Genomic DNA, 27,282 nt, shown 5'->3' with positions numbered 1-27,282 from the left:
GCCTGCTGTGGGACTGCAGAGCAGGGTCATCTGAGTGAAGAAGAGAGCAGACCTGTAGGTACTGCAGAGAAGTGACATTTTCCTTACTTTAATTTCCATTATGGTGCAGTGAGGTAAATATACTGTTCTAGTTCTTATGAATGTGACTATCTGTTAACTGAAGAATTCTGGAGATTATTCATTAACAGGGCAAATAGGTGTGGTTATTGAGATACCCTCTGTGGCAGTGTGTTCCTTGCCTCTCTTAACACCGGTGTTCACTGTCCCAGTTGTGAACTTTTTCAGTCAGTTTGCTCTGCTGGTAGGAAACTATTGCTGCTAAAGTCTAACTCATCCATTTAGTGGCACCGGTGAACTGGAGTGCACAGCTGTAATCTTTAATGTTTTTCAGCTGATCTGCTAATCTCTAGAAGCAGAACTTGATTCTTTTGTAATTATGGCTGCTCATTTCAAAAGCAGTCACAAGTGTTTCCATGCATATTCTGTCTGTGGCAGATTCCTCTTCTTTCCTGGAAACTAAATGTGTCACACCTGTGAAGTTGTTGGGTCTCAAACAAGGCATCCCCTCCTGCCAGACCCGACTTTCATCTAGAGTTTCCAAAACAGTTCCTTTGCTGCTGGTCTGGGGACATCTTTGTGGAGAAAAACAGTCTTAGTCTTTCTCTTCCTCAATTGCATCTCTCCATTTTTAGCTTTGCTTTGACTGACTGTATACATTATCTTACATCGTGGCTGGATCTCCAGTGGCTCAGTACTTTTTTTGAGCTTTTTGCTCACTTTGTCATGCAAATATTTCTTTAATCATAGAAATTGACTTTTTAAAATAAAAGTTGACAGTGATAGTGCTTTTTAAAAATATATGCTAAAGCTTAACAGAGAAATAGATTTTTCATACTTTGTTGATACTATGAATTTATTAATTCTTCATTCCTCAGAGCAAAGTAGTCTTTTGTCCAGCTAAAAGTGACTTTTTAATTCCATTTGTTTTTCTTTTGCATGTTAAACACTGCATTTCTAGCAGTTTCTCACACAAATATTTTCAAGCTACAACATAGTTTACTGTTAATACCAGTGTATTAATTTTTGCAAAGTAGCTCCATGTCCTGAAGGTCAATCTACAAACTGTTTTGAGAAATTCTTTTTAGGAATTATTCTTCTTTTCATGTCTCAAAAAGACCAGCAGGTTTTCTTCATAATATCCTGTACATATGCCTGTACAATCTACAGTGAACTTGTGTTTTAGTGTGAAATTAAAATGTGAAGTACTGTTTAATTGATGTATACGAACATGTTACTATTTTTCTCTTCTTAATCTGAGTGCCTCTGCTTTATTTCCAGTGTCACTGTGGCTTTTGATATTGCTACCCTGAACCCTCTAATTGATATTAATCTTTTAGTCTATAAAATACTTAGCCTTTAAGTTTGCTCACAGCACATTTTTTCCTCTGTCTTGACTGTAATACCTAGATTGTTTTCAGAGAGGAATGAGGTATAATTTGCAGATCAGGCTGGAGCTACAATCCAGAACTCATAGAAAGCAGAAAAGCAAAGCACTTTGTTTTTTGTTCTTGATATAGAAACAGCTCTTTGTTAGTTTTTAGATGTGAAGCTAACGGGTGTTTTGAAAAGATAAAGTACTGTTGAGCTGGAAGCAGCTTTTGTCTGCCTGGTTGGAAGAAGCACATTGCAGTTGCAAGGAAACAAGAAAGACCTAACCAAATTGGTAATTATGAAAACAAACAGGCAGGAATACAGAGAAATGATAATCAGTTCAGACAGTAAAATAAAAGAGCTATTATCCTAAGATAGAAAAGGAAGCAGGAATGCATAAAGATGGAGACAAAAGCAGAAACCAAAAACAGACAGTGAAGAGGTATCCATGAAGAGAAACTGAAATTTATTGTCAGAAGTAGATTAGTGTAACATGGTCTAGTTAAAATAGAATTTTATAATTAATTTGTCCTGAAGACAAATAGGGAAAGGTATATTATACAGGTACCTTCTCATTAATATATTCATGGGTGATTATGGTTCCCATAACTTTTAATGTAGCGTATCAGGTAGTTCTTTGTATAAATAGGGAAAATTTTTTTTTTTTGCTTTGTTTCATTTTTTTGAAATAAAGCAGTTTCTTTGGTGATATCTTCAAGTAAAACAGTGAATCACTTGAAGGTGATCATTATCTAAAAATAAAATAAATGAAGACCAAGCTGCGTAATGTTTCATAATCAAGCTTCAGCCTCCTATTTCATAAAAGTTTTATAAAATCTTAAATATGTTAAATCGTCACTTTAAAATGTTTTATAACTTAAAATATGTAACTTCTTGAATAGAGTTGGGTATTACGAAGCAGTCTTTTTTTTTCTGCTGTGTTGCTTATGCAGGAAAAAAAGATATGCAGAATTTAATCTATCATTTAAATTTATGCATAATTCAGGTTCATTTGATAAACCTTCATGGGCATTAACTGAGTAAACAAGAACTGCTAAGATTCATATTATCACCCACATTTTCTCACTTGACTTTCTGTGGACTTGTGTGGTTAAGTAAGTCATGGCTTTTCATAAGGTGATAATAAAATACAACAATTATATCCACAAATGCACTGGGGCTTTTTTGATGCCAAGTGTTTTGATTATTTTTTTCTCCTGAACCAAGACCTGACTGCTGCTTTTCCATGCTCTGAGCACTGGCATAGTGCATACTTCTGTACACCAGCCTGCACAAGGGTTAAGAATTTAGAGAGCAAAAGACAGGATTGAGTTTTTAATCTCTCACTCACTGACTTGGAAGTTTAGACTGTCTGTGCAGCCTGGAGAACAAAGAATTAGGAAAAAAAAAATTCATCTTGAGCCAGTCCTTCAAAAGTGCAAATAAGATCACTTGGGTAACTGCGGACTAAAATTGTGGTCAGATAAAAGTCTGGAAGTAATGGTGTGCAATTGAGTCAATAGAGAATAAAATGATGGTAGAATAATTAATGCAAAGTATCCTCATTTCAAATAAAATGTTTTATTAAGTAGATATTGCAGATGTAATTAATTGAGATTGGTTTCTGAAACTTGTAAGTCAATGTACTTGAATGTTTAATGTGATTCTTAAAACTTTCAGCTGTCTTGTCTGGAGGTCAGTGGAACGGGAGACTAATTTGAAAGCAATTGGATGTTAATGCAGTTGGCTAGTTTACATATTGTAAAGAAATAAATTAGTGAAACAGAAGGTTATTTTATAGAATGACACCACAATCCTAGCTTTAAATGCAAGTAGAATTGCTTTCTGAAGTTGATGAAAGCTGGGAACATTAACCCCTTAAAAATCTGTCTTGTTTAATGCCTTTTATTTGCAACTCCCACACTAGTCCAGTGTCTGGACTGGTAGCTTTGGGAAGACTAAATGCCCAGTATTTATGCTTTAGCATGCTCATCCCTCTGAAGAGATCTCCCATGTTTTTATTTTTATTGGTTCTTGAGGCTTGTTTGGAGAAAAAACAAGTGTAAGTATGAGGAGGAGAGCGAGACTCAAGTTTAACCCAGGAGAGTCTGTTTTGTCTTGGTTGCTGATTTGAGTCAGGTTCGCTCTTGGCTTTGATGCTTCAGCTTCTATTTTTGTAAAGCTTCCTGATATCTGCAACCACATGGTAACTGCAAACCTGGAGTGTTTGTAACACTGATCTGTGGTTCCAGTAAAGAATCTGAAAGTAGAATTTAGGTAGGTGACATTTGTTTTGGAATAGTCTGTTTTGACCTATTACAAACTTCTTGTCAAGTGTCAGATTTGTTTGTTTGTAATGGAGAGGCTTTGGACTAAATTCCACTTTTGAGTGGGCAGTTCCTACGTAGGGCCACCATCCGTTAGCTGACCTTGATTGCTTTAATAATAGTCAGCTGCAGTTTTAATAAGGCTTTTTACAAAAATTGTCTGCTCAGCTGCCAAGGGGTGTGGGCAGTTACTAGACAAACAGCAAAATATATTTGCTTGGAAATACTGTTGAGAATATACTTTATTATCAAGGCATAGATAGCCAGATATTGTAGGATGTGATATTTTTTTTTTAATAACCTTTTGCTGATCTAGTTAATGCAGTTTTCATATTTCTTATAAAGGAGCTAGCCAAATTAATACACTGATGTATTTATTTTGAAGTTACAGACCTCAAATTTATTGGACTATTTGGTCTGTTTTCTTCTCTGTACAGTATTGCTTGATTTTGGACCATTTTTTTTTTTCAATTGAAGACATCACTTGTATCTCAGTGCATTAGTTTGATTTCCTCTGTAGCAGTCTGGAAGATTTGCTGTTTGTGTTCTGGTACAAAAAAGAAGCTTTTTGCTTAATTGAGGTCCAGAGCTCGAATGTGGGCTTCTGGAGAGGGACTGAAAGTAAATGAGTAGATTTGTGACTCGCCTCTGGAAGCCTTTCTGAAAAGGCCAGTCCTTTTTGCTTATTTGTTGATGTTGCCTTTATCTTTTGCTCATTTATCTCAGTGGCTTTACAGAACAGTGTAAGGTGATTCTTGTGACTACAGACTTTCATTCACTGGTTTATTGTTTATAGAGGATTTGAAAACTTGTGAAGCTTGTGGGGTAATCCAACAAAGCTGTCTTTGCACAGAACATAGTGTTTCTAGAATCAGATGAGGAAGAGGAATTAAGGAGGGGGGAAAGAATTTTTGACATGTGATCAGTGATGAAATCCTTGTAGTAAATCGTGATAGTTTGTCAAATGTAGTTTTCATATTAATAGCAGGTCTTGAAGGAAGTTTGAGCATTGGAGTCCTTTTCTGTTTCAACAAAATATTTGGAAAGCCACCGTCTCTGGTTGCATGTTTGGAAACATAAGTAATGTGGTGTTCCCTAATGCTAATGAAACCTTAGCAGCAAACGAGAGCTTTGTGGTCTAAAGAGCTTAAGTAGGACAGCAAAGGCTTTGTTCTGCTGTGTGCTGAAGGAAGTCAGTTCTTTTTAATGGTATTAGGTATTGACTTCATGCCAAAAGCATCTTTTACAAACTGCTTTTGGATGCTACGTTAATTTTGTCAGAGTAATTACACAAATGAGTGGAGTATAAAAAAGACAGACTTCTTGAGGTTGATGTATTTTTATGCATGTTTGCAAATGTGGTTTGACGCTACAGCCTAATAATTGTCTTCCTGTTCCCACACTCAAAACAATGCATGTGCAGCTTCTCTAAAAGCAGTAGCAGAAGTGTCACTTTATTTGACATATTTTGAGTGGAAGTGTCCAGTTGGTTCAAAGTGCACATGTCAGAATAATGTGAGACACAGGCCACGGTTTCCCACATACATTGAAATCTTTGCTCCCTCTCCTATCTCCTGTTTCTGTGGTTCTCTGGTGAAACATGAGGGAAAGTGGTTGTGATTTTGGTGGAGAGAGTGGTGCAGGGGCTGGTGGTAGAACAGGATGGATGCTTTTGGCTGGCAGTACTTGCATGCCATCACGCTTGAAGTGTTCAAGGCACTAATGGCTGTGGTAGTTAGTCCAACATTTGAGAGCAACCTTAATCTTGTTAGGTTATTTTTATTTTCCTTGATTATATAGTTGTGTTCACCTGTCTTTATGCACGTTCCTTGAGTCTCAGGCTTTGCAGGATTTTATGGCATTTTTTAATTTAGCTGTAGATCATCCTACTGCATGTTGAAATTGAACTTAAATTGCTAATACTAGAAGTCTACATCATTCATTAGGTTCAGGCAAGCTACTGAGTCTGCAAGAGACAGCCTCTGATAAACAGCCTTCAGAGCTTTTTTGTTTAAGTTAATTAAACTTTGAACTTAATTGCTTCCTTAGCTTTTTTTCTTTTTCTGCTTTTTATTTTTTAAGATTACTGTGAAGTGTATTTGGATTCAGCCTCGACTGGACACAGACTTTGGTGTTTCAGTTACTTGTCTTTTTGGATTATTAAATAACTGCTAATTTTAAATGCTATTGTAAGCTGAAAATCCTTGATTTTTTCTCTGTGGTGGATTATTGTAGCATAAAATGCAAGTATGTATTTGACTAAAAATGTTTGCTAGGAGGTATTTTGTACCTGTTTTGTACCTCACCTGTTGATCAGTACAGGGTGTGGTGAAAGATGGGTTTTGAAGATGGTTTAATGTGTTAAAAATTCCTAAACTTTTTTTTTAATGTAGTTTATTATTGACTGTTTCTCTTTTTTGTTTTGTGCCTTTGCTGTAACTTAATTACTAAGGACAGATTTGCGTTCTTTGGAATCTCCTGTTAGAGCTGATCGTGAGTTGTGTATATAGTTGTGATTTAATAAACATTTTTGATATGCAGACTACACCCAACTTAGTCATGCTGCTAAAATCTGTTATTTTTTTTTCAGTGGGTAAGCAATCCTAAGAGTGAAAGTAATTTTTTTGTATCCAATGAAATTAGAAGTTCTTATGTTTTAAAGCTTCCAGGCATCTCTTGTGCAAGCTGTCTCTTACTTATGTAATAATGATCTTTGGTTGTGTCTGTTACCTTGGTGGAAAAGATTCACTTTTGAAATAAAGGGTTTTAAGAGGAAGGAGACAGATTTGCATTGTGAAAGTGATGAAAGACTCCTTACAACTTAACATGCAAGTATTCAGAGCTGTGTTTACAAAAAGAGGTAGATCTGTTCCTGCACATGCAACCTACTGTTCTGGTTTATGGCTGATACCAATATACACATTTGACTGATTTATAAGGTGAATGACTTCTACCCAAGTAGCAAGCATTCCCTCAGAGCACAGCTTATAAATAAATGATGTGTAAATCTGGTTACTGCTGTGATTCTTAACTAATTCTGGGTAATTTTGTTTCCTTTTGTTTTTAAAGGATCAGTTTGATAACTTGGACAAGCATACACAGTGGGGCATTGACTTCTTGGAGAAATATGCAAAATTTGTAAAAGAGAGGATAGAAATTGAGCAAAACTACGCAAAACAGCTGAGGTAAGAGTTTTTTTCTTTGCAAGGGGATCTTAAAAGTTACTTAAAATCACCGTAACACTTGGTGGGCAACTATGAAATGCTGTGATTGATGTTTTTCATTTACAGAGCGAATTAGATCACTAGCTATTTCCACGACAGACCACTCCAAACCAGAAAATTATCTTTGGGTGTGCACTTGCTTGTTTGTTTTTGCCTTTTTTGTCTTTTCTCTCACCCTTCTTTCCCACCTACCATTCAGATCTTTGAACTAAAAAGATTTAAGGCTTAAAATTAAAGATTCAAACCAAGGAAAGCCATAGTGATTTTTTTGCACTGACTGTCAGCATGTTTGCTGTAAAGTGCATTATCTGTGTCTACACTTGAGTGTGTGTGTGTGCCTCTGCTACTAATTAATTTCTCATGCTGAATTGGCAAGAGCTACACTACATTGTTTTAAGAAATCTGATTGAAATAATTGAGTAGAAGTTGAGAAAACAACAAGACCTTCCCGTCCTTAAAGCACGCCCTTTCCATAGCAGGTTTTGTCCCTTTGGTTGAGACGGTAACCCAGCCACCCTTTGTCTTACCTCTGTTCTATAGCTGCCAAGTGAAACATCTTTTAGGTCCAATTGGAATTTCCCTTCAGGGATCATACAAGGAGAGTAGCAACCATGAAATGTCTGCTTCAGAATAAAGTTATTTCTTCAGAATAAAGTAGGTTGATTTTTACCAACAGTGCTCTCAGTGCTTGAAGAATAAAATTTAAAGTAAGACACTCCTGTGAACTTGGCCTTCAGTGCCATCTTTGCCTTCACTGCCTTGAATTCCTTTGGGGATTCAACTGAAGATGCTGCCTACCCTTGTCAGACTGAAACTGATAGCAGCTTCTCTCCTGTGGTTTCTTCCATCATCTCATCATTTGCAAACCAGATTGTTACTAGATAGAGAGCTGAAAAATCCTTCCTCGTTAATACAGTAATGAGGTCCACAGCTGAGGATATGGATGTTCTCTATCTGGGGTGCTCATTTCCTTTTTGATTTCTTCATCAGTTTCTTTTTATCCAGTTGGATATATTCACCTAACATAATAACCTGTTGTTTTACTGAAGGAATTTCTTTCTTAGAAAGAAGAAAATAAATACCACTTTTCCAAAGCTGGTATAGAAGAAATTGAGAAGGTAAAGGAAAGTTGGAAGCATGCATAGCACAGTTTGCAGCTCTGTTTTGATTTGTTTTCAGTTGTCTGTGAAAAAATAGAAATATGTTTTATTTCCACAGATCTCTATCAAAATATTTTCCTTAAATAGTATTCACAAATGCCATTTTGCTTAATTTGTATTTAAAGGTTCGTTCCACAGCTAGCAAGATGAGACACCACATTATGACTTCAGGATTTGACTAAAAATAGGAAATTTTCTCTGTTCAGCATTTTACTCTGGGTAAAACTATTGATTTTTCTCGAAGTGTCTTTCAAAAATGAAAGAGCTTTGTCGAGTCCCTCTTCTGTCAGATGGCCGGAGTGACTGTCCCTGTGCAGTAAGTATGACAGTTCTGGGAAGCACAGGTCTTGCTGCACACACATTATACAGTGCATGCATGCACTTCCTGCCTGCTTCCCACGAGGCTCTGGACAGCACACACGTCAGAGGGTGACTGATTTTCTGCCAGTAGACCAGATGAAGCTGCTCTTTGATATTCTGGCATATGTATTCTCTGGAGGAGACTTGATAGCTTAGTAGTGAACTGTCTTGTGATAACAACTTGATTTCAGCCATCATTCCCCCTGAGGACACTCACTGTTTTTAATTACGTAAAATAGTTATGAGGCCCAGGGGGGATTGAGATCAAGCAAAATTGTCACCTTCAGAAGAGTTAGCCATCCTGCATCTTATTCCTGGGAAGTTCTGAGGGAGAAGATCTTGTGGAATGGACTGTGGTTCTGGTGAATTTTTATATTGGCAGCATATGGCCTGTGAAATAGATACTAATATCCCTACTGGAAATTTCTAGTATATCACTGCTGCTTCCATTTGTAATGGAAAACAATCTGAAAAAGAGTGTTGAGGCTCTTTTTTATAATGCACTTTATAACTGAGATTAATAATGCTCTTTGTTAGTAGAGGATAAACAGTACAGCAAGAGGTCACCTCTTGGTAGTTCTGTGGCTCTCTTAGTGCTTGGATGGGAGACTGAGGAAAGCCAAGTTTAGACAGGAGATAAAGCTAGTGATGTATGGTGTTTTTTTCTGTCTTGCTTTTAGTGTGGACTGTGAACATCCTGTTGAGGTCATTGGTGGATCTTATTCTCATAGACTTAAACCCGAGAGAACTTGAGTGAGCTTTTCATAACAGTTTTCACATATTAGAGTCGTCTCCTGGCAGAAATTCACATTCACTTTGTGTATACCCTTGCATTTTGAAAACTTTATTTTTCTGTATACTGTCACAATGAGCCTTTCCCAGGTGCCAACAGCCCTTCCAGGTCTTGTAGGAGATGGCAAGTGATGCATGTATAGCATAAGAAGAGCTGTTTGAGCAAACTCGCTATATTCTTACTGTATGCAGGTGTTGCAGCTCATGGTTGCCAAGTAATTCCAGAAGCGATAACTTTTCCAAATGTTGGTTTTAGGTTACAAGTCAGTTCTTGCTATTCTTATTTGATACTGAAAAAATGACAAGAAAAATTGGGGAATCCTCAATTGTCTGGGGTGGGGGGGGAGAAAAACACCTTAGACAGCTTGTCTTGTCTTTGTCTGCACATCATGTGTTCTGAAACAAAAAAAGGAAGCACAATTTGATTTTGTTTGAGCTAACTTAAAGGAAAATCTGAAGTTTTGTATGGTGTAGGTCTCAGCTAATGAATGTCCTGTGTTACCCCAAGGTTTGCAGGGGTTATTAGAGGCTGTTACTGAGTTACAGGGATGTGAATCAGGACAAAGATATTGCAGGGTACGTTGTACATTAAGATATTCCATTTTAATGATATGACTATTTAATTTGGTTTTATTTTGTAATTGGAAAAAAATTAGATTTAGTATGTACCAAACTACTGCACTCTTGACTGAATTTTTCAATTGAATTCTCAGATGCTCTTTTTCATCAGGATTGTTTTTTAAAAGGGGCAAGGTGAAGGTTTGTTTTGTTCTGCATCATTACACACAAAATAATTCTGGAGGTTCATTCCCTTTTCATCTTGTCTAAAGCATTATGACACTTGAGCAGACAGTGAAGTTCCACTTTCTGTGATGTTAGGCAGTAATACAAGTTATACCTGCAGCTGGAGATGAAACTGCCATGGAATAAAATTTCTGAATATGGTCAACTTCTCTAAAGTTGGTTTAAAGCAAATAGCTGTGATTGTTCTTGAGCTGTTTGTTGCCCATTAAAATTGAGCATTGTGATCTCTGGAGACATCTAGTTACTCTGATCAAATCTGTTTTTCATGTTCCTTTAGTGTACTGTTGTGTTTAAGTGATATTTTCATAAATACAATATTAATATATGCATTTGTCTAGTCAAACTGAGACAGTTTCCACATTTTTATATGCATAATCTTGGAAACATTTTTGAAAATGCGTGTAAGCGCAAATGTAAACCTGGGAACACGTATTATCACCACATGTGATCATTTCTCAAGACTTTGTTCCTTTGATTAGAGCTGAGATTTTTACACTGCTCATTACTATTAAAATATGGTTGTGGCAGGTTTTTTTTTATAATCCTGTTGCCATAAACTTAAGCATGTGATTCCTTAATGGTTCCAAGGATATTCAGCTTTGTATACTTGAAGTCTGGGTTACAATTTTTTAAGATTGATTGCTCCAGTGTTTCTAATGAGGTGTTACTGAACACAGTTAATTGTTAGTGTTTTCACCAGTGAAATAATACTACATGTAACATATAACTACATAATACTGGTCTGCATTCACTGAAGATATCAGAATGGTATTGAAACGATTACTTTACATATAAATAGGAAATGCTTTTAAGTACTTACTGCAATTTTAGCTACTTAAGAAAGCAAAAAAAGTTTGTGACCAGGCTCATTTGTAATGTGATGTAGAGGCTGTAGTGGTTTAATATGAGCAGATACCACAGTAGCTGAGTTGCTACCTTAATAGAAATTGTGTTGATACTGCTGCTTCTGTTCTTTACATGCTGTATGAATTGACTGAAGAAAACTTAGCTTTCAATTGCTGAACACAATTTTTTACACATCTGTAAAATTTTGTGTAGGTGTTCTATGTGCCTGACTATAAGTAATTTTTATCAGCTGAAGTGCTTTTTGAAACTTCTGCCTAGGTGACTTCTCTTAAAAATCAGGTTTCTGTCTCTCTGGTGTTGACCTGAGACCAACTTATACCAGGAAGTGATGTTAATAAAATTACAGGAGCAGCACAATTGGATATGGTTAATCCTGTATAAAATCTGCTTCCAAATGGCTGGCTGTAAGACAGAGTGTGATAGAAGCCATCAAAATTTTACTTCCAAAGAGGATTCAAGTGTCATCAGCTGCACTTTTCTTAGGAAGCAAAGACATTAATCTTGTAGATATGTTTCTGTTCTGATGATCACCAATTACTTGTAGAGTTTTCTTATAAACTAGTCCAGATCCATGTCTGAATTCTGAGATTTAGGCATGGATTTAGATTGAAATGTCAGAGAATGTTATGCCCCCTTAGAAGTGTCAACTGGCTCCTCTTTGAAAGAATGCTTCACTCTTCAAATCCATGCTCATACTGGCTGCTTGTCAACCTGTGCTTTTTCAAAGATTTAAATTTAATATTTCTGTTTTGATTAGGTATTGGTATTCACTTACTGGAAAAGCCATCTATGCATAATTGTTCACATGAACACTGTCTATTTCTTTGATCTTTAAAACCTACATTTGCTTGTCAATTCATTTTTATTGCCTTTGATTACTGTACCTTGTACTCTTAAATCCTAATGTCTCAAACCTGTGTGTTCCTTTGATCCAAAGGCAGATGAGATTCACTAATGAAACTGGCTGTTATTAGGAGAAGGGATTATATAATATTTTTCTCTATCTAGAAATAGTAAACAATTGCATTAAAGAATGAAACCAGAACAGAAATCAGCATGCTAATAAATCATCTGCATTTATGACCCTTCTCTCCTGCCATTTTAAACTGTGTGGCTGTAGTAAGTAATTTCTTTTCTCATTTTTAACAACTCTGAAAATCTTCCCTTGAAAAGGCTCATGCATGGTTGCTTAGCTACAGCATTGTATGTGTGTTATGCATTTCACATTCTGAATAAAAATAAGATGAATTTTAGGAATTTCCTATTCATTAATAAGCACTGAGGAACAAAGCAGAAATGTAAAGGAAAATGGACCACAGTAAAGTTGCTTAGTGAATATTATTTTTTTTTCTATTGTGTACATGCATTTTCCTATCAAAATGTCTGCATTTAATTCCTACCAAGCAGAATGGCAGTGGGTTCTGGGGACAGTGAGAAGAGATTCTTACTTGAACATCAGTAAGGAGGTTACTATAAAATGTGTAGATAATTTTTAAGAAGTCAGTGTTTATTCTGTTTCTTAGTACATACTGATATTAGAAGGACCTGACTTTCTTAACATAGTTGGGTTTTTTTGGTTGTAGTCTCAGAGGGTATAGAAACACGCAAAAGATCCAAGTTTACTATTTCCACACCAACTCCCTGCTCATATTCTGATGTATACTTTGTGACTGGACATAATCTCACTATGTGGACTTCTGTACCATAGAGATGACTTCCAGGTAAATGGATTTGAGAAATTATACGAGGTTATTTTGGATGAAAGCAAAATGAACACCTTTCTTTTAATGTTAAGGTAGTTCATAAATGTCACAGCTGAAGTTACAGAGAGGCAGTGGCGTGAAATACACAACATCCATGCCAGATTTTTTTCTCTAGGATCTTCTCTTAACTCTTCCATTCTGTTTGTTCTCTGCATTCTATGATAAGCAGATTATTTGATATCAATGTTATCAGAAGTTAGACTGTGATACTGTGTTAAGTACCAGCCCTGTGGATTGTCTTGTAGAGATTTGCTTGGTTTCTAAAATCCGGATATTTGCGATGCTGATGGTAGGACAAACTATAAAATCTTTTTTCTATAAAGACATGTTGCCTCTCCTGTTCTGGATGTGTCCTTGTGGAAGATTTGGGAATACTGTGGTTAAAGTCTTTGACCTGAATCTATACTCAAAGCTTGCTCCAGGCAGGGAGCTTTGTGCTCGTGGCACAGCACACAGTGCGCACTGTCCGTGTTACACCGTGCTCATACGTTGGCCTTGTCCTCGTCTGCTGCCGCCTTCTGCATGCGGGAAAAGGATGTTAAATAACAAACTCTTCATTTCATTCAACTGCAGTAGAAGTTTTCAAATACTTGCAAATTGTTCTAGGTCAAAGTGGTGTAAAGCTTTGATAATACCACAGATTTCAGCCTTGTGTTATCTCAAGAACCGTTATAAGTTGACAAAGGGAATAGATTTGTTCATAGAATGTTAAACAGAAATAATTTGTTCATGCAGTTTTCTTATGTGTGGCTTCTCAAAAGAGACTCTAAACTAGGATCTTTTTTTGTTCTTCTTTAATAGAAATCTGGTTAAGAAGTACTGTCCTAAACGCTCGCCAAAAGATGAGGAACCCAGGTAAAAATGTCCATTTCAAAGTTCGATGTGTAAAAAGTGAGAACTAACAGTATATGCTATTCTTTTTGGAGTTTTTGGGTTTTTTTTTTAAGATAAAATATTTAATTGGTGATGACAACAAAAGAATTGTGCTTGGCTTTTTACAGTTCTGCTCTAATTCTTAAGCATGAAACCTTTGTTTACTCCTACTGGTGTTTTAATGTAGTAAACATGGCAGGTTGTACTTGCTGCTCCCTTCCAAATTAATCTTTAGGTAACTGAAATTTTGAAAGCAGAAGTTTAGCTTGCCATGTACAGTCTAGTATTGTTTTTTAAAGAAAAGTAAGAGTGTGTCCTTAGGCTTTGGTTTTTTTGCATAGTAATAGAGATTTTCAGTGCATTTTTATGGCAGTACAAATGTAGCTGTGCATCCTTATCCTGAGACCAGAGTGTACACAAATTGTCACGTTATGGGCAAGAAGAATGCTTAAAATGCTGACTTGCTTTGACTCTGGAGACAAAATAAGTGGGTGCCTAATGGTGGAGGAACAATTTGTGCTAAACAACTTTATTTTTTGGAAGTGTGCTTGTTTTGCTGTCCATTCCATAGCCATTTAAAAAATTTATTTGAAAAAGCACAATACTTTTTTTTTTCCTTTAGGGATAAGTCTTAGGGAATAGACAAAGCGGACAAGTTTCAGGTTGCAGCCAGAGCACATGCTGTGCAGAGTGCCTGAGAATTCACAGTAGGATTTCCTCCAGCTCCTTTAACTATGTAAAGATCCTGGACCTGAGGGAACAGGCTTTCCAGTGCTAGAGTGACATTTGAAATTCCCAAAAGCCAAGCCTATGGAGATGGCAGTATTCCACAGTTAAAAGAGAGAAAGATGTATATTTTAATGCGGTGCCTGTTTTTTTTTCCCTTTCTTCCCTTCCACACACACTTTCTACCCTTTGCCCCTCCTCTTCCCCCCTTTTTAGTGCCAGCCATAGTGGCACCTTACTTCCAGCCAAGAGGTGGGCAGGCAAACAGGCAGCTGTCTCCAGAGCTGATAGCAAACTTGTTCTGTAGAATCCATCGGGATGCATAGGAGTGGTATGATTGGCATGTTCCACCCTCAAGACCAAGCACATCATCTCTGCAGCAAGCTCAGCCTCCGAGCCTAGGGACGTATGTATCCGTTCCCAAGCTCAGGCCTCTCCCTGGGCAGCTTAGGAGATACCACTATACTACAGGGCTTGCCAGGTAGTATTCTTCTTCTTTCTTTTCCATCCACAAACCCGTGTTCTTATAAAATGTATTTGAAGAGACATTGCAACATAGATTACATACAAGGCTTTAACATAGGCTTTCCCAGCTTGTGTTTCTACTCTAACTCAATTAGCATGCGGATGAGGTTTACTGTAAAATGTCTATGAATTTTTTTTTAATCAGGAGTACAGACTATACTAAAATAAGTGTATTTTTAAAAGCTGTCTAACTTTCTGTGCATGTTTGTGTGTGTGTGTGCTTTCTGTCAGGTTTACTTCGTGTATTGCCTTTTTTAACATCCTCAACGAGTTGAATGACTATGCAGGACAACGAGAAGTAGTTGCAGAAGAAATGGGACACAGAGTGTATGGAGAATTGATGAGATATTCTCACGATCTAAAAACTGAGAGAAAAATGGTAATTTCCGTGTTTTTAAATTTGAAAATAGGATATCAAGATGTATGTCTTTTAATGAACTGACCTATTTGTTTACCAGTTTTGACGAACATGGCAATATATAGGTGTTGTAATACATTTATAAACCACATTTAAGGTTTTCTATAATATATAATATTATATACTGTAATACAGTTACTAAACCTAAAAATTTTTATCTTGGGAAGACAGTGCTTACTAGTAGCCTTTTTTTTTGCCAGTGTAGCACAGTATCTGTGATACTATTCTTGCATGTTACGTAATGTCTTCCAAAGAGTATGGGTAGCTTGTGGAAGATACTGCACATCGTAGGCTGTCAGTTAGTGCGGGGACTAATTAATGGCAATAATACTAAAAATATAGGCAAACTTAATTTATTTGTAATGTTTTTAGCATCTTCAGGAAGGGCGAAAGGCTCAGCAGTATCTGGACATGTGCTGGAAACAGATGGATAATGTGAGTTTGTGTTTGGGTTTTATTCCTGTTGAACTTAAATAAGATATACAGGCTGTAAGTGGAATTGTTTTCATTTGGCTTGCTTAGATTTAATATTTAGGTATATTATTAAATGTCCAAGTAACTTACTAACATAATGCAGTTCAATGTATTTATAGTTCCTTGGTTAAAAAAATCTGTAAACAGCTTCTGTGTTTATGTTTGAGAGAAGCCTTGGCTTTTATCCAACGTAACCAGCATAAAGGAATCTGGTTTTAGCATGGGTACAGACTTTGGTTGCTTTTCCATGGGCTACTAAAAAGGATAGTTTATTTATATGAAGATGAAACCTTAAGTCACCGAATTTGACTTGAGCTTGAGGGCTTGTTCCAAGATGTATTCAAGAACACCACTATAGACTACTGTACTTTCAGGAGGTAGAATTACTGTTTAACAGAGAAATGCAGGAAGTGAATGTCTCTAGGACAGACTATAAGCTTCTTGAAACAAATGCTTTTAAAGGTAAGAAAATATAAGATTCAACCAAGTCTGTTCAAGATGTATTCTGATATTCTGGTTTTCTGTCTTAAAAATTTATTATGTCTTTGATCCAGATTATTGGGAAGTAATACTGGAGAAATGAGTTTCTATTCTGTTGTTGTGGTCCCAGATGAGCAGGGTCTTGCTTCACTGTCACATCCAAGAGTTTAATTCATCATCAGAGGATCAGAATAGAAGTAGATGTGGTAGTTTTAGATGTTATTCCTCTTCACCAAGTAGTTCAGCCCACAATTCAGCTCAAACAATAGAGTGCCTTGTATTTACCTGAGTGCAAAGGCTGTCTTTTTAATGCATTTAGATGCCTTTAAGGGACACACTAACCTCAATTGACTGACTTTGCTGTGAAGCAGGAGCTCAGAGTCTCAGTTGCAGTTTCTCTCTAGAGATGTGAACTTCTGCAACAATTTTTCCTACAGCAGTTGTCTTGACAACAGCCGCATATATGGAACATCAAGTATATTGAATGCTGTTGTCTGTGCTACCTACAGCTGTGCCACTTGACATGAATACTGATGATGATTGTAGTGTTGATACATCCTTCAGACTGCCTTCAAAATAATTGAGTTGACCTAGTTGCTGTGCTAACAATGTGCTCCTTTAAAGGGACTTCGTGAATTTAAGATACTTAAATGGAAGCTTTGATATTTAGAATTCAGAATTAATGTATGAAACCAAATGGGAATAGTGCCTGTTGAAGCAGTAAGTTTGTGCCTTTTGTAGAGCAAAAAGAAATTTGAGAGAGAATGCAGAGAGGCAGAGAAGGCACAGCAAAGCTATGAACGACTGGACAATGATACTAATGCAACGAAGGCTGATGTTGAGAAGGTAAGGGCAGTGACTTTTCTTTACTTCATTATCGATGATATTTCTTTTACATGTTAATCATCAATACTGAAACAATATTCATTGAATGTATAAAATCGCATATAAAATATGCTTACTTGTTATATGCAAAATCAAAGTTTCAGTGATTTATAAGTGTAAGACAGCACAGGAAAGGGGTGTTTTTCAGAATCAGAATTGTTTGAGTTGAAAGGGACCTTGAAGACTTGGCAGGGACAACTTCCACTAGACCAGGTTGCTCGAAGCCCCATCCAGCCTGGCCTTGAATGCTGCCAGGGATGGAGCATCCACAGCTTCTCTGGGCAACCTCCCACCAGTGCCTCACCACCCTCATAGTGAAGAATTTTTTCCTAATGTCTCCTCTAAACCTGTCCTCTGTGAGTTTAAAACCATTCCCCCTTGCCCTATCACTACCTGCCCTTGTGAAAAGTCCCTCTCCAGCTCTCTTGTAGACCCTCATTAGGTACTTGGAAGGGGCTCTAAGGTGTGCCCAAAGCCTTTACTTCTCCAGGTTGAAAATCTCAAAATCTCTCAGCCTGTCTTCATAGGAGGGGTGCTCCAGTCCTCTGATGGTCTTTATGTCCTCCTTTGGACTCTTCTCAGCAGGTCCATTTCCTTCCTGTGCTGAGGGTACTCCAGGTGGGGTCTCAGGAGGGCTGAGCAGAGGGGCAGAGGCAGCTCCCTTGACCTGCTGGCCGTGCTGTTTTGGTGGAGCCCAGGGTAGGGTTGGCTTTCTGGGCTGTGAGTACACATTACAAGGACCCCCAGGTCCTTCTCCTCAGGGCTGCTCTCAACCCGTTCTCTCCCAGCCTGTGTTAGTGCTTGGGATCACCCCACGCGCGTGCAGGACCTCGCATCTGGCCTTGGCAAAGTTCATGGGAGTCCCTCTGGATGGCTGTGCCGTGTTCCTTACACTGGCAGCTCTCTGCTCTTTGGTACCTCCTGGTTTGTATGTTCAGCCACTTCTGTGGGTTTTAGGATATGCATTGAAGCAGTCTGGCTTAGGGAGCTGCAGTGATCATTGCTTTCTCCGTATATAAGAAATGAGGGTTTGGAGTGTCAGTTTATGTCAAGTCTCGCATTCTTCATATTTCAGTTATAAGGATGTTGGTTTTGATGACTTGTGACTAGTGTTCTTGCATAGTTGATGAAATAAAATAATGCTGTGTGGCATTGAAAAGTACAAGACATGTTTAACCTGGTAACACTTTCCTACTAGGCTAAGCAACAGCTGAACCTGCGCACACATATGGCTGATGAAAACAAAAATGAATATGCTGCACAACTACAGAATTTTAATGGAGAGCAGCACAAACACTACTACATTGTCATTCCTCAGATCTACAAGGTAAAATAATTAACAGATAAAGTATGGCAGATCCTTTTCTAAAGAGGAAGTAGACTTTAAAATTAAAAACTATTTTTCTTTATTTTAGTGGATCATTTTATCAAGAAATTACCTTAGTCTTGAGACAGTTTGTGGTTTTTTCACGAGACTGTGTACCATACTAATGCTTAGATTTCTAATGAAAATTCTTGGTTGCATTTTCTGTAAGATTTTACACTTTATAATCTCCTTGTTTAAATATTTCTGAAAGGCTTTAGCAAAATGAACATTTGAGACATCTGGGTGACAGCAGACATTTAAAACAATCCTAATAAGGGTTGAAGGACTATCCGAGTAGCTCTCGGGTCCTTGTGTGTGTGTGAATGCTCTGCCTCTGGCGAGAAAAGCAGGTGGCTGATGGTGACTGGGTTAATGGCTCTCATGCATGGGTGAAAATCAGCTGCATTGGAAGTAGAAGGTCCAGCACACTCCCCAGCCCCCAATTAGTCCTTGCCCCATCAGTGTTACCAGCAATCCACAGATCTCTCTAAACCAAGTAAAAAAGTTAAAGATCAGTACTTTACATCTAAAGTGGGGATTTCTTGAAGAGCTTTATGTAACTATTAAGATTTTTTTGTAACATTCTTTCAAAAATACGGACTTTGCAAACTGGAAAACCAGTTTGAAGCAGTTGGGGGCATCAGGTGAGGAGAGTTCAGAAGTGTGTTGGCATGTACCTTCAGCCATTTGGGAAATATGGGTGGATACTGTCAGGGAGTGAGGAAATGGAAGGTGAAACACCGAGTTTATTTGAAGGTATTCAACTTTAATATGCTTGATATTTTCGAGAAGCACAAGTCAGTTCACATTTTTTTTAATAAATCCTTACTAGAAGGTCTAGGATTCACAGGAGAAAATTGCCTTGGCTTGTTAAAGAATTTTCTAATATTTTAACTGTTAAGCAGCACTGCAGTAGGTCTGACTTTACACACTGATCCAAGAACTGCAGTCAGCTCCCAGGAGAAACAGGCTGATCATCTTTGTAGCTGGCGCCAGACTTTTGCTTTACTGCCTTTATTTCTCTAGGGCTAAAATCCATTATCATTGTAAGATATTACTCACAATTTTTGAACTCTACAGTAAGAGTAGAAAGGCCTAGTCCTGCTTTCTCTTGGGACTACACTTTTATTACTTCATTGCAAGTATTTGGTAACATATGGGAAAACCTTGGAGAGGGGTTTAGTGTGTCTGGGTGGTTTTTTTGTCTTGGAGAGCTGAAATTGAATATTGTTTGAGACATCTGCCTCAGTGTAGATACAGGAATGATCCAACTTCTTATTCAGTTTTTGACAACCTATTGGTATATGTTTTACTGATTTTTGGTTTTGTTTGGGGTATTTTCCACGCACAAGTGAAAAGTCCAGGGCTATTATCTTAATAATATTTTTCTTTAATTTATTCTTTTTTGTTCTGTTCCTGTAAACTTTTATTGCAAATCTTACGTAATGGTATTCTTCTCTTTATTTTCTTGCACACTGCTAAAGGAAATGGTTTGTATTTCAAAATAGAGTATCTAAACTGCAGATAATTTTAATTTTTCTTATTTTTCCTATATTTTAAATAACTGCTATTGGTTGGAAGGTATAATAATAAAAACAAGATGGAGATATTTATCTCCAGAGAGGAATTACCTGGAACTAGGAGGAGAGAGTGAGAAGATGTAGAAATCAGTAAAATTTCCTTCACTGTAATTTTCATTTTTGCATGAAACAAATACTTTAAACAGTAGCCTGTAAACACTATACATGTGCTTTATAAAAGACAAAGGAAAAGAAAGTCCCATCCTTTACATGATTTTTAGAAATCAAAGAGCATAAAGTCATCATAACTATTGTACTGGGTATCCGAAGTTTATGTCTGAAAGGACTTTTAAGTTCTGTTTTGTTAAGCAAATAAAAATACTGGGAAGGCATTGAAATTCTGTCCCACACTGTGGTGACCACAGTAATTGCATATGTCAGGATCGAGGAAGAAAAAAGTCAGCAAATGGAAGCTTTATTTTATCTTTCTTTGCACTTGCAGCAACTTCAAGAAATGGATGAAAGAAGAACTATCAAACTTAGTGAATGTTACAAAGGCTTTGCTGACTCCGAGCGCAAGGTTATTCCAATTATCTCAAAATGCTTAGAAGGGATGATCCTTGCAGCAAAATCAGTTGATGAACATAGAGTAAGTAGAACTGAGTAACCTTTTAAATGTGTGTGAGCAATTTAACTGCTGCAGAAGCTGTGGAGAGGGGAAAGACTGACTTGCCCTGTATAGTTACCTTTCTGTTGTCAGATATCTGCTTCAAAAGTGTTGTTGTGACTGATTTCAGCAGAAAGGACCACTTCTGCTTTTGTTGTCTGCTCTCTTCCTGCTTTATTGATTTCATGTAATCTGAATAATATTTTTGACACATTCTCGTTGGGTGTGATTTTGGACACATTATTTTGGTTTTCCTGAAATATCTCGGAATACCATGGTCAGTATTTTCCCCTGTATGTGACAGGGTGTTCATTCAATAAAGTTTAATAAAAGGGTGCTCAGTTAATGAAATATCATTCTGTGTCCTATTTGATTGCAGCAGGTTCTGTCCTATTTTATCTTACTACTTCTAGTTTCTTAGTTTTGTCTTCATTTCAGTGCCAATGTTGAAAGATTAAAAGGTGGAAAGTAGTTTTGCCCTGTTTTAAATTTGTGGTAACCCTTGGGAAGAATTTGCTGGAATATTCTGAATAGCAGAGTATGCTTTGCTATGCACTCATGAACACTTTTGTGGTAAAAGAATGTTGTTATCTTAACTTGCTCTGTCCAAAAGTGTGTTTTGAGCTCACTCTTACTTTCTGTGCATCTCTGCAATTAAATGAAAAATTGGTCTCTGTTTTTTTCTCTCTGGTTCTTGATGGGTTTGCTTTTTAAACTCCTTAATGTCCTATGTTTAGGACTCTCAACTAGTGATAGACTGCTTCAAATCTGGATTTGAACCTCCTGGAGATTTTCCATTTGAAGACTATAGTCAGAATATTTACAGAACTATCTCTGATGGAACAATCAGCACACCAAAGCAAGAGGGAATGAGAATTGATACAAAAACTACAGTTGGCAAGGCTAAAGGAAAACTGTGGCTATTTGGAAAGAAACCAAAGGTAACAATTAAGAAATTACTATTTGGAAAATTAAAATTTGAACATTTAGAGTGCATGGAAGCAGCAATTTATGTATTTGTAAAAAATCTTTCCCATGCCTATCGATGTCTTTTAAAGTATGTGTAAGGAGATCAGAAGGTTTGAGTAGGTTTGAGTTCTTACCATGTTAAAAATTAAATTGCCAGTGGGGATGTTTTTCAGTTTTTATTCTAGTATTTGTGTCTGGGAGTGTGTTTAATAGTTATTTGATAAAAGTAGCTTCCCATTACTGTAGTGTTTCTAAGATTCTGTAAAGACTTGCTGTAGTTGCATAGGAAAGGTGTTAATTGTGAATGTGAAAATAAGGGAAGGGGAGAGTATGCTTCAGAATTGGGCAGATTTCAGATCTGTCTGTTATGGCACAAATGCAGCCCCCTTCTAAATGTCACACATATATAGAAGTGTCATATAGATTTTTATTACACCTGCTGCAAGTTTTGAAAACTCCTGAGGTTTCTCTGAAAACATTAAAATTTATAATATGTCACTGGTAAAACATAATGTGGAAGCTCCATAAAGGTAAATGTCCAAGAAGAAATACTACTATGAAATAGGTAAAAATACTCCTATGCTCAAGAAAAAATTGAAAGCATTGAAGTTACTACTTTGTTTTCTTATGAGTTACAGTTAACACTTTCTGTGTGAGGTGCCTTCATGGATCAACAAAAGATTGTCAGTACATGCGCTAGGTATATAAATGAATGGAGCATATACGTATTTAAATTTTATGCTTTATTTAATATTAGGGCATATCCAATGAGTTGTTTTAATTCCTCCCAAAAATTTCTGTGAGGTTATTTTAATGCTCCAAGACAGTTTCTGTCATTTATTACAGGAAACTGTTCTCAGAGCTTCTAAGAGCTTCTAAAATGGTAGAATTTATTTTCCACTTGATAGTATTCTGAGAAAGTAGGTCTTTACAGAAAGGAAGGATACAGCTGATTCTTTATTCCATCCTCAGAATATTATGTAACTCCAGCTGTGTGTTAAAACTGACTGTTTACTTTTCATGCAATTTAATTAATGATTCATAGCAGCTCATGTGCACTAATATATGGGCATATATATTGCATTTGCAGAGGTGAGTGAGATTCAGCCTGTTCTGAAATTAGATCAGTTGCCAGTTTGACCACAAGATATTTCTGAGAGTTTGCAGAGTATGTACAGTGGTTTCAGTGTGGACCTTGACATTTACTATAGTTACAAGAAATCCCTTAGTGTGATGACAGCTGAAGCTGACAAGACTTGCCCTGCACTTTCTTCTGCCCAGTTCACTCACTGTGTAGCATTCAGGGAGTCAGGTGTACTGTTTTCTCTGTGGAGCCACAGGTGTGAGGTGTGTGTACACACTACATCCATCTCTTCCCTAAGGACCTGGATCAAATGAAAGATTTTGTCCCTGTTTTTTACCTGTTTCTGGGGAGGACAGAGGAGCGCTCTACAAAACAGTAGCTGGAAGCAAAATACTTACTGGAAGATACATATTTAATTCCAAATACTGTTCATGGGTTTTAAAGTATATTCTTAAATTATCAATTATAGAATTAGCTGGTTTACTACAGCTGGGGTATTCACAGGGGCCTTTGGACCTTCATTTAGCTGAAACTATGGCTGGTCTTGACTTCCAGGTATTCCTTTACCTATTTTAATGTTGTCAAAGACACAAAAGCCTTTTATAAAGGGAATGAATTGTGCATCAGTGGAAATAGTAGAGGAAAATTGAACTGAGAAAGAATAGCAGAGGTATGAGAGACAAAAAATGAGAGAAGCAGTTTGAAAAAAGGGGAGGAGATTTTTGGGATTATATTGAGTGCCATGTAGCCATTGTCAGTCAGCTTGACTACTGAGTTTGAGAATACTTTTTGTTTTAGTCATTCTCCATAGATGTACCAAATCTTTCTGATTTGGCTAACCTGGCAGGGTACCTCAGTATGTAGGAGGAAGTAGTGAGCAGGAATGCTTAAGCTCCCAGGACGATTGTAACTAAATTGGCAATAGCAGAGCTGGGTTTTAAGAAAAGAGAGAGGGAGCTTTGGGATCTTGTTAGGATCTTGTGGCAGTATTGAGTCTAAAGCTTCCTTCCTTCTCTGCAGCAACCTGTAACTCTGAAGATTAATTCATGACAGAAACCTTTTAAACCAAATACAGTTAAGAGTATAAATGTGTGTGGAACGTTGCAACCTGTTTCTGTGTTGGATGGAAATTTTATTTTTTAAGACAGAATTTTCATTTTAAATTCACTTTGAACATTTGGCTTATTTATTGCTTTCTTTATTTCCACATTAGCCACAATCCCCACCCCTAACCCCTACTAGTTTATACACATCCAGTACTCCTAATGGGTCCCAGTATCCCATATTCTCCATTGAACCAGTGCATTATTGCATGAGTGACATAAAAACAGGGAAGCCCAGAATTCCTTCTTTCAGAAGCCTCAAAAGAGGGGTAAGTTTGATAATAAGTTGAAATGCATGATGGGCTATGAGCAGTGTGTTTGTGATGTGGCTTTTCTAATGCTCTTCACCCTCATTATAAGGCTTACTTAGTTAAAAGTAACACTTCTGCTATAAGGTCACTTCTAGGATACTTTGTTCCATACTATACAGAAGTTACCAACAGATTAAAAAGAAAATAAAATAGAAATATGCATTATCACATTTGAAATGCTCATGCCTAAAAAAAGGTGTTATAAAGAGGGTGCTCAGCATGTGTTTGATAGCTTTCTTCATTGTTGTTCACAGTCACAAATGTTTTCCTACCATCATGTAACATATTTTTGCAGTAATTTATCATTGGATATTCAGTTACCACAAAAGTCATCTGACAGATCAGATGTCTTATTTGCTGACTTTGAATATAGTAAAAGTTGATTATGAGACACTGAACTAAGAAGAGAGAGTTTAATTTAGTTTGTACATCGACTGCTATAACTTATGTAATGGCAGATTTTGAAATACTGCTTTTGTTTTTTTAAACATTCCAATTTAAATGAATTTTCTGATTAATTAGTCACTCTTGTTTGTCCTAGTTTCTTTTGGGTAAAATTATTGAAAAAATTACTACCAAATGCTACTGAGACTTATCAATTAATTTACTAATATAGTGGCATATTCTGCAAATAGAATTTGTCTGGAAGCCAGTAGAAGGGAAAATACAAAGTGGTTTCTTAGCAACATTTACAGTGCTAGTGATAAATGTGCTGGCACTTTGCTAGTATGTCAGAAAAGCGTAGGCTGCCCAGTTTATGTATGTTTAGTGATATTTATTGATCCAAATGAAAAGGAAATTGGATGCATTTGGTTATATATAATAAATATTTTTTTTGTATTTCAATACAATATTGACTTGCTATCTCATGTGCATCAGGAATGGTTGACTGTTGTTGACATAATGAGGAGACCAAGGTACAACAATGTTCTAATGCAGTGAAGTTGCAATTTAGGGTCTCCCTTGTCATCCTGAAGCAGAATGAGTTAGAGTTAAAACTTCCTTTTTTTAAGTCATGTTGTGATGTCTAATTTCAGGCCCCCAGATACCTTGGAAAGAGCCTTTCTAATAATGCCATTTTCTAGAAAATTCTCATGTTCCTCTATGTCCATACAGAGGGCAGTGTCTCCTTTCCCTTCTGAGTCATTAGATCATAATTTGGTCTGGTCGTGAAGGTAATGCCTCTTCTTGAGTTCCCAGTGAGGAACTGCCTGCATTAGGAAGTTGTTGGAATTGCACAGGCCTTGATTACACATGGATTTTGTGGATTATTAAATGTACTGACTCCTGCCTCACAAATCATCACCTTGTACTACCAGTAGTTCTAGAACCTCTTATGAAGGAAAAGACCATCTTCTAACAACTACAGAATGCTAATGGAAAATGAAACCATATTTGATTTTTAAATACATTCTTCATGTTGCAAAACTGAATTAATTGAATACATTCTTTAAATACTTTAATAATTCTTTAACATTAGGAAGCATCACTAGTATCCCACAGATCTAGACTCATTCAAACGTGACGTATTAAAGACTTCATCTCTGTAAAATCTTCAAGAATGAACCTTTAATTTATATGTATTCTGAATTTCCTTGCAAGCATTTGAACAGACACCACATTATTGCATATTTTTAAAGTCTTTTCAACTTAAATGTATACTAGACTAGTAATAGATTTTTTTTAAATCTTACTGATTAATCTTATATTTATAATATACCTTGGTTAAATGCATAATAGCTGCTAGTACATGATGCTGTTTCCCTATGTGTTTTGCCCCTGGGAAATGATTTGTCCCTGGGAAATCAAGTGATGCTGACATGCAGAACGACTAAACCATAGAAACATAAAAAGGTTTGGCTTGGAAGGGACCTCAAAGGTGGTCTTTTTCCAACCCCCTGCCATGGGCAGGGACCTCTTCCACTAGACCAGGCTGCTCAGAGCCCCACCCCACCTGGCCTTGAACCTGCCAGGGATGAGGCTGCTCTGGGCAACCTGTTCCAGTGCCTCACCACCCTCTGAATATAGAATTTCTTCCTAACATTTAATCTAAATCTATCTTCTTTCAGTTTAAAAATGTTCCCCTTTGTCCTATCACCATCTGCCCATGTAAATGGTACTCAGTTTGCTTCTGCTGAGCTTTATCTGTGAGTTGGCGTCTATCAGCCAATGAAGCATACAGGTCATTTTGTTAACACGCCCTTGTACATTTTGTACAAGATTCCACTCAAGGTGCTGGAGACCACAAATGCAGTTTCCCTGCACTCTGTGCTTCACACAGTGCATTTTCCTGATCATGATGGAGAGCAAGAGCAGCAAACAGTAGTTGTAGAGTAGGTCATTGGAAGGAGGTGTAAGCAAGTGTAGCTTGCTGTGTTAGTGCTGCTGCTTCTTCGAAATCTTAACAATTCCAGATTGTTAATTCAGTGTTAGTGCTTATGAGAGCTCTGTGCCTGACGCCACTTGGTACATAAAACATCTGCATTATCAGCAGTGATCTGCAAACCTCAACAGAGTGTTCTTGGAAGACTCTTTCTGAAGGGAAGAGGAAGTTTGTTTATGTAATTTTGCATCTCTGGACTTTGAGATTCCTACCAAAGTATTGTTTGTGAAGGTGCTTTACTTCCCTTGTTGCTAGAAATTCTCATGTTGTGTGTGTGCCCCAAGCAGCAGCCTTAAAAATTGCTCAGGGTCGAAAGTGAAGTTGAGATATCAGTCTTCTAAGTTGCTTGGTGTTTCTCTGGAAGGGGCTGTCCAAATCTTTAAAAGCATGGCAGATCTTCAAAATGCTGTGAATGTTAAAGCCAAGATTCAGCTCCTGGCACCCATGTTTTATTTGCTTCTTCTAAGGATAATGTCTTAACTCTTTAAACGTCTTTATTTTCATATGGACTAAAATGATTTTAGATAACAATGACCCAAATGCTGTTCTCAGAAAGTAAAATTAATTACTTCTAGACTTGAAAAATATCTCTGTTTATTCTAGATCTACTGTGATAATAAATTAAATACATTGCAAAAATTATATTTGTAAGAGTGATTGTAGTGGATTTTGAGCTATGATTAACAAATTTTTTGTATATGGCTGATCAGTCCATCATCATCAAATTCTGCTATTTTGTGTAATGTTGGCTGTGTGTGTGTTTCTTTTCT

The 27,282-nt window shown here is 37.0% G+C and overlaps 1 protein-coding gene across 4 annotated transcripts in view; it reads left to right on the top strand.

The window, feature by feature from the left end:
- FNBP1L (formin binding protein 1 like) overlaps positions 1-27,282 on the top strand; it is a 58,136-nt gene that overhangs the window by 22,568 nt on the left and 8,286 nt on the right. For 3 of the 4 annotated variants that reach the window (XM_058842892.1, XM_058842889.1, XM_058842891.1), the window contains exons 2-10: positions 6,828-6,943; positions 13,530-13,583; positions 15,084-15,231; positions 15,643-15,705; positions 16,966-17,070; positions 18,308-18,436; positions 20,498-20,644; positions 21,400-21,603; positions 23,929-24,087. In XM_058842892.1, the coding sequence (XP_058698875.1) occupies positions 6,828-6,943; positions 13,530-13,583; positions 15,084-15,231; positions 15,643-15,705; positions 16,966-17,070; positions 18,308-18,436; positions 20,498-20,644; positions 21,400-21,603; positions 23,929-24,087 (1,125 nt within the window). The remainder of the gene's footprint in view (positions 1-6,827; positions 6,944-13,529; positions 13,584-15,083; positions 15,232-15,642; positions 15,706-16,965; positions 17,071-18,307; positions 18,437-20,497; positions 20,645-21,399; positions 21,604-23,928; positions 24,088-27,282) is intronic. The other variant, XM_058842890.1, reaches the window with a different exon arrangement.

This window comes from Poecile atricapillus, chromosome 7 (genome assembly GCF_030490865.1).
Source record: "Poecile atricapillus isolate bPoeAtr1 chromosome 7, bPoeAtr1.hap1, whole genome shotgun sequence".
Lineage (NCBI taxonomy): Eukaryota > Metazoa > Chordata > Aves > Passeriformes > Paridae > Poecile > Poecile atricapillus.
The sequence above is the reverse complement of the archived record's forward strand: the minus strand, read 5'-3'. Positions and strand labels throughout refer to the sequence as shown.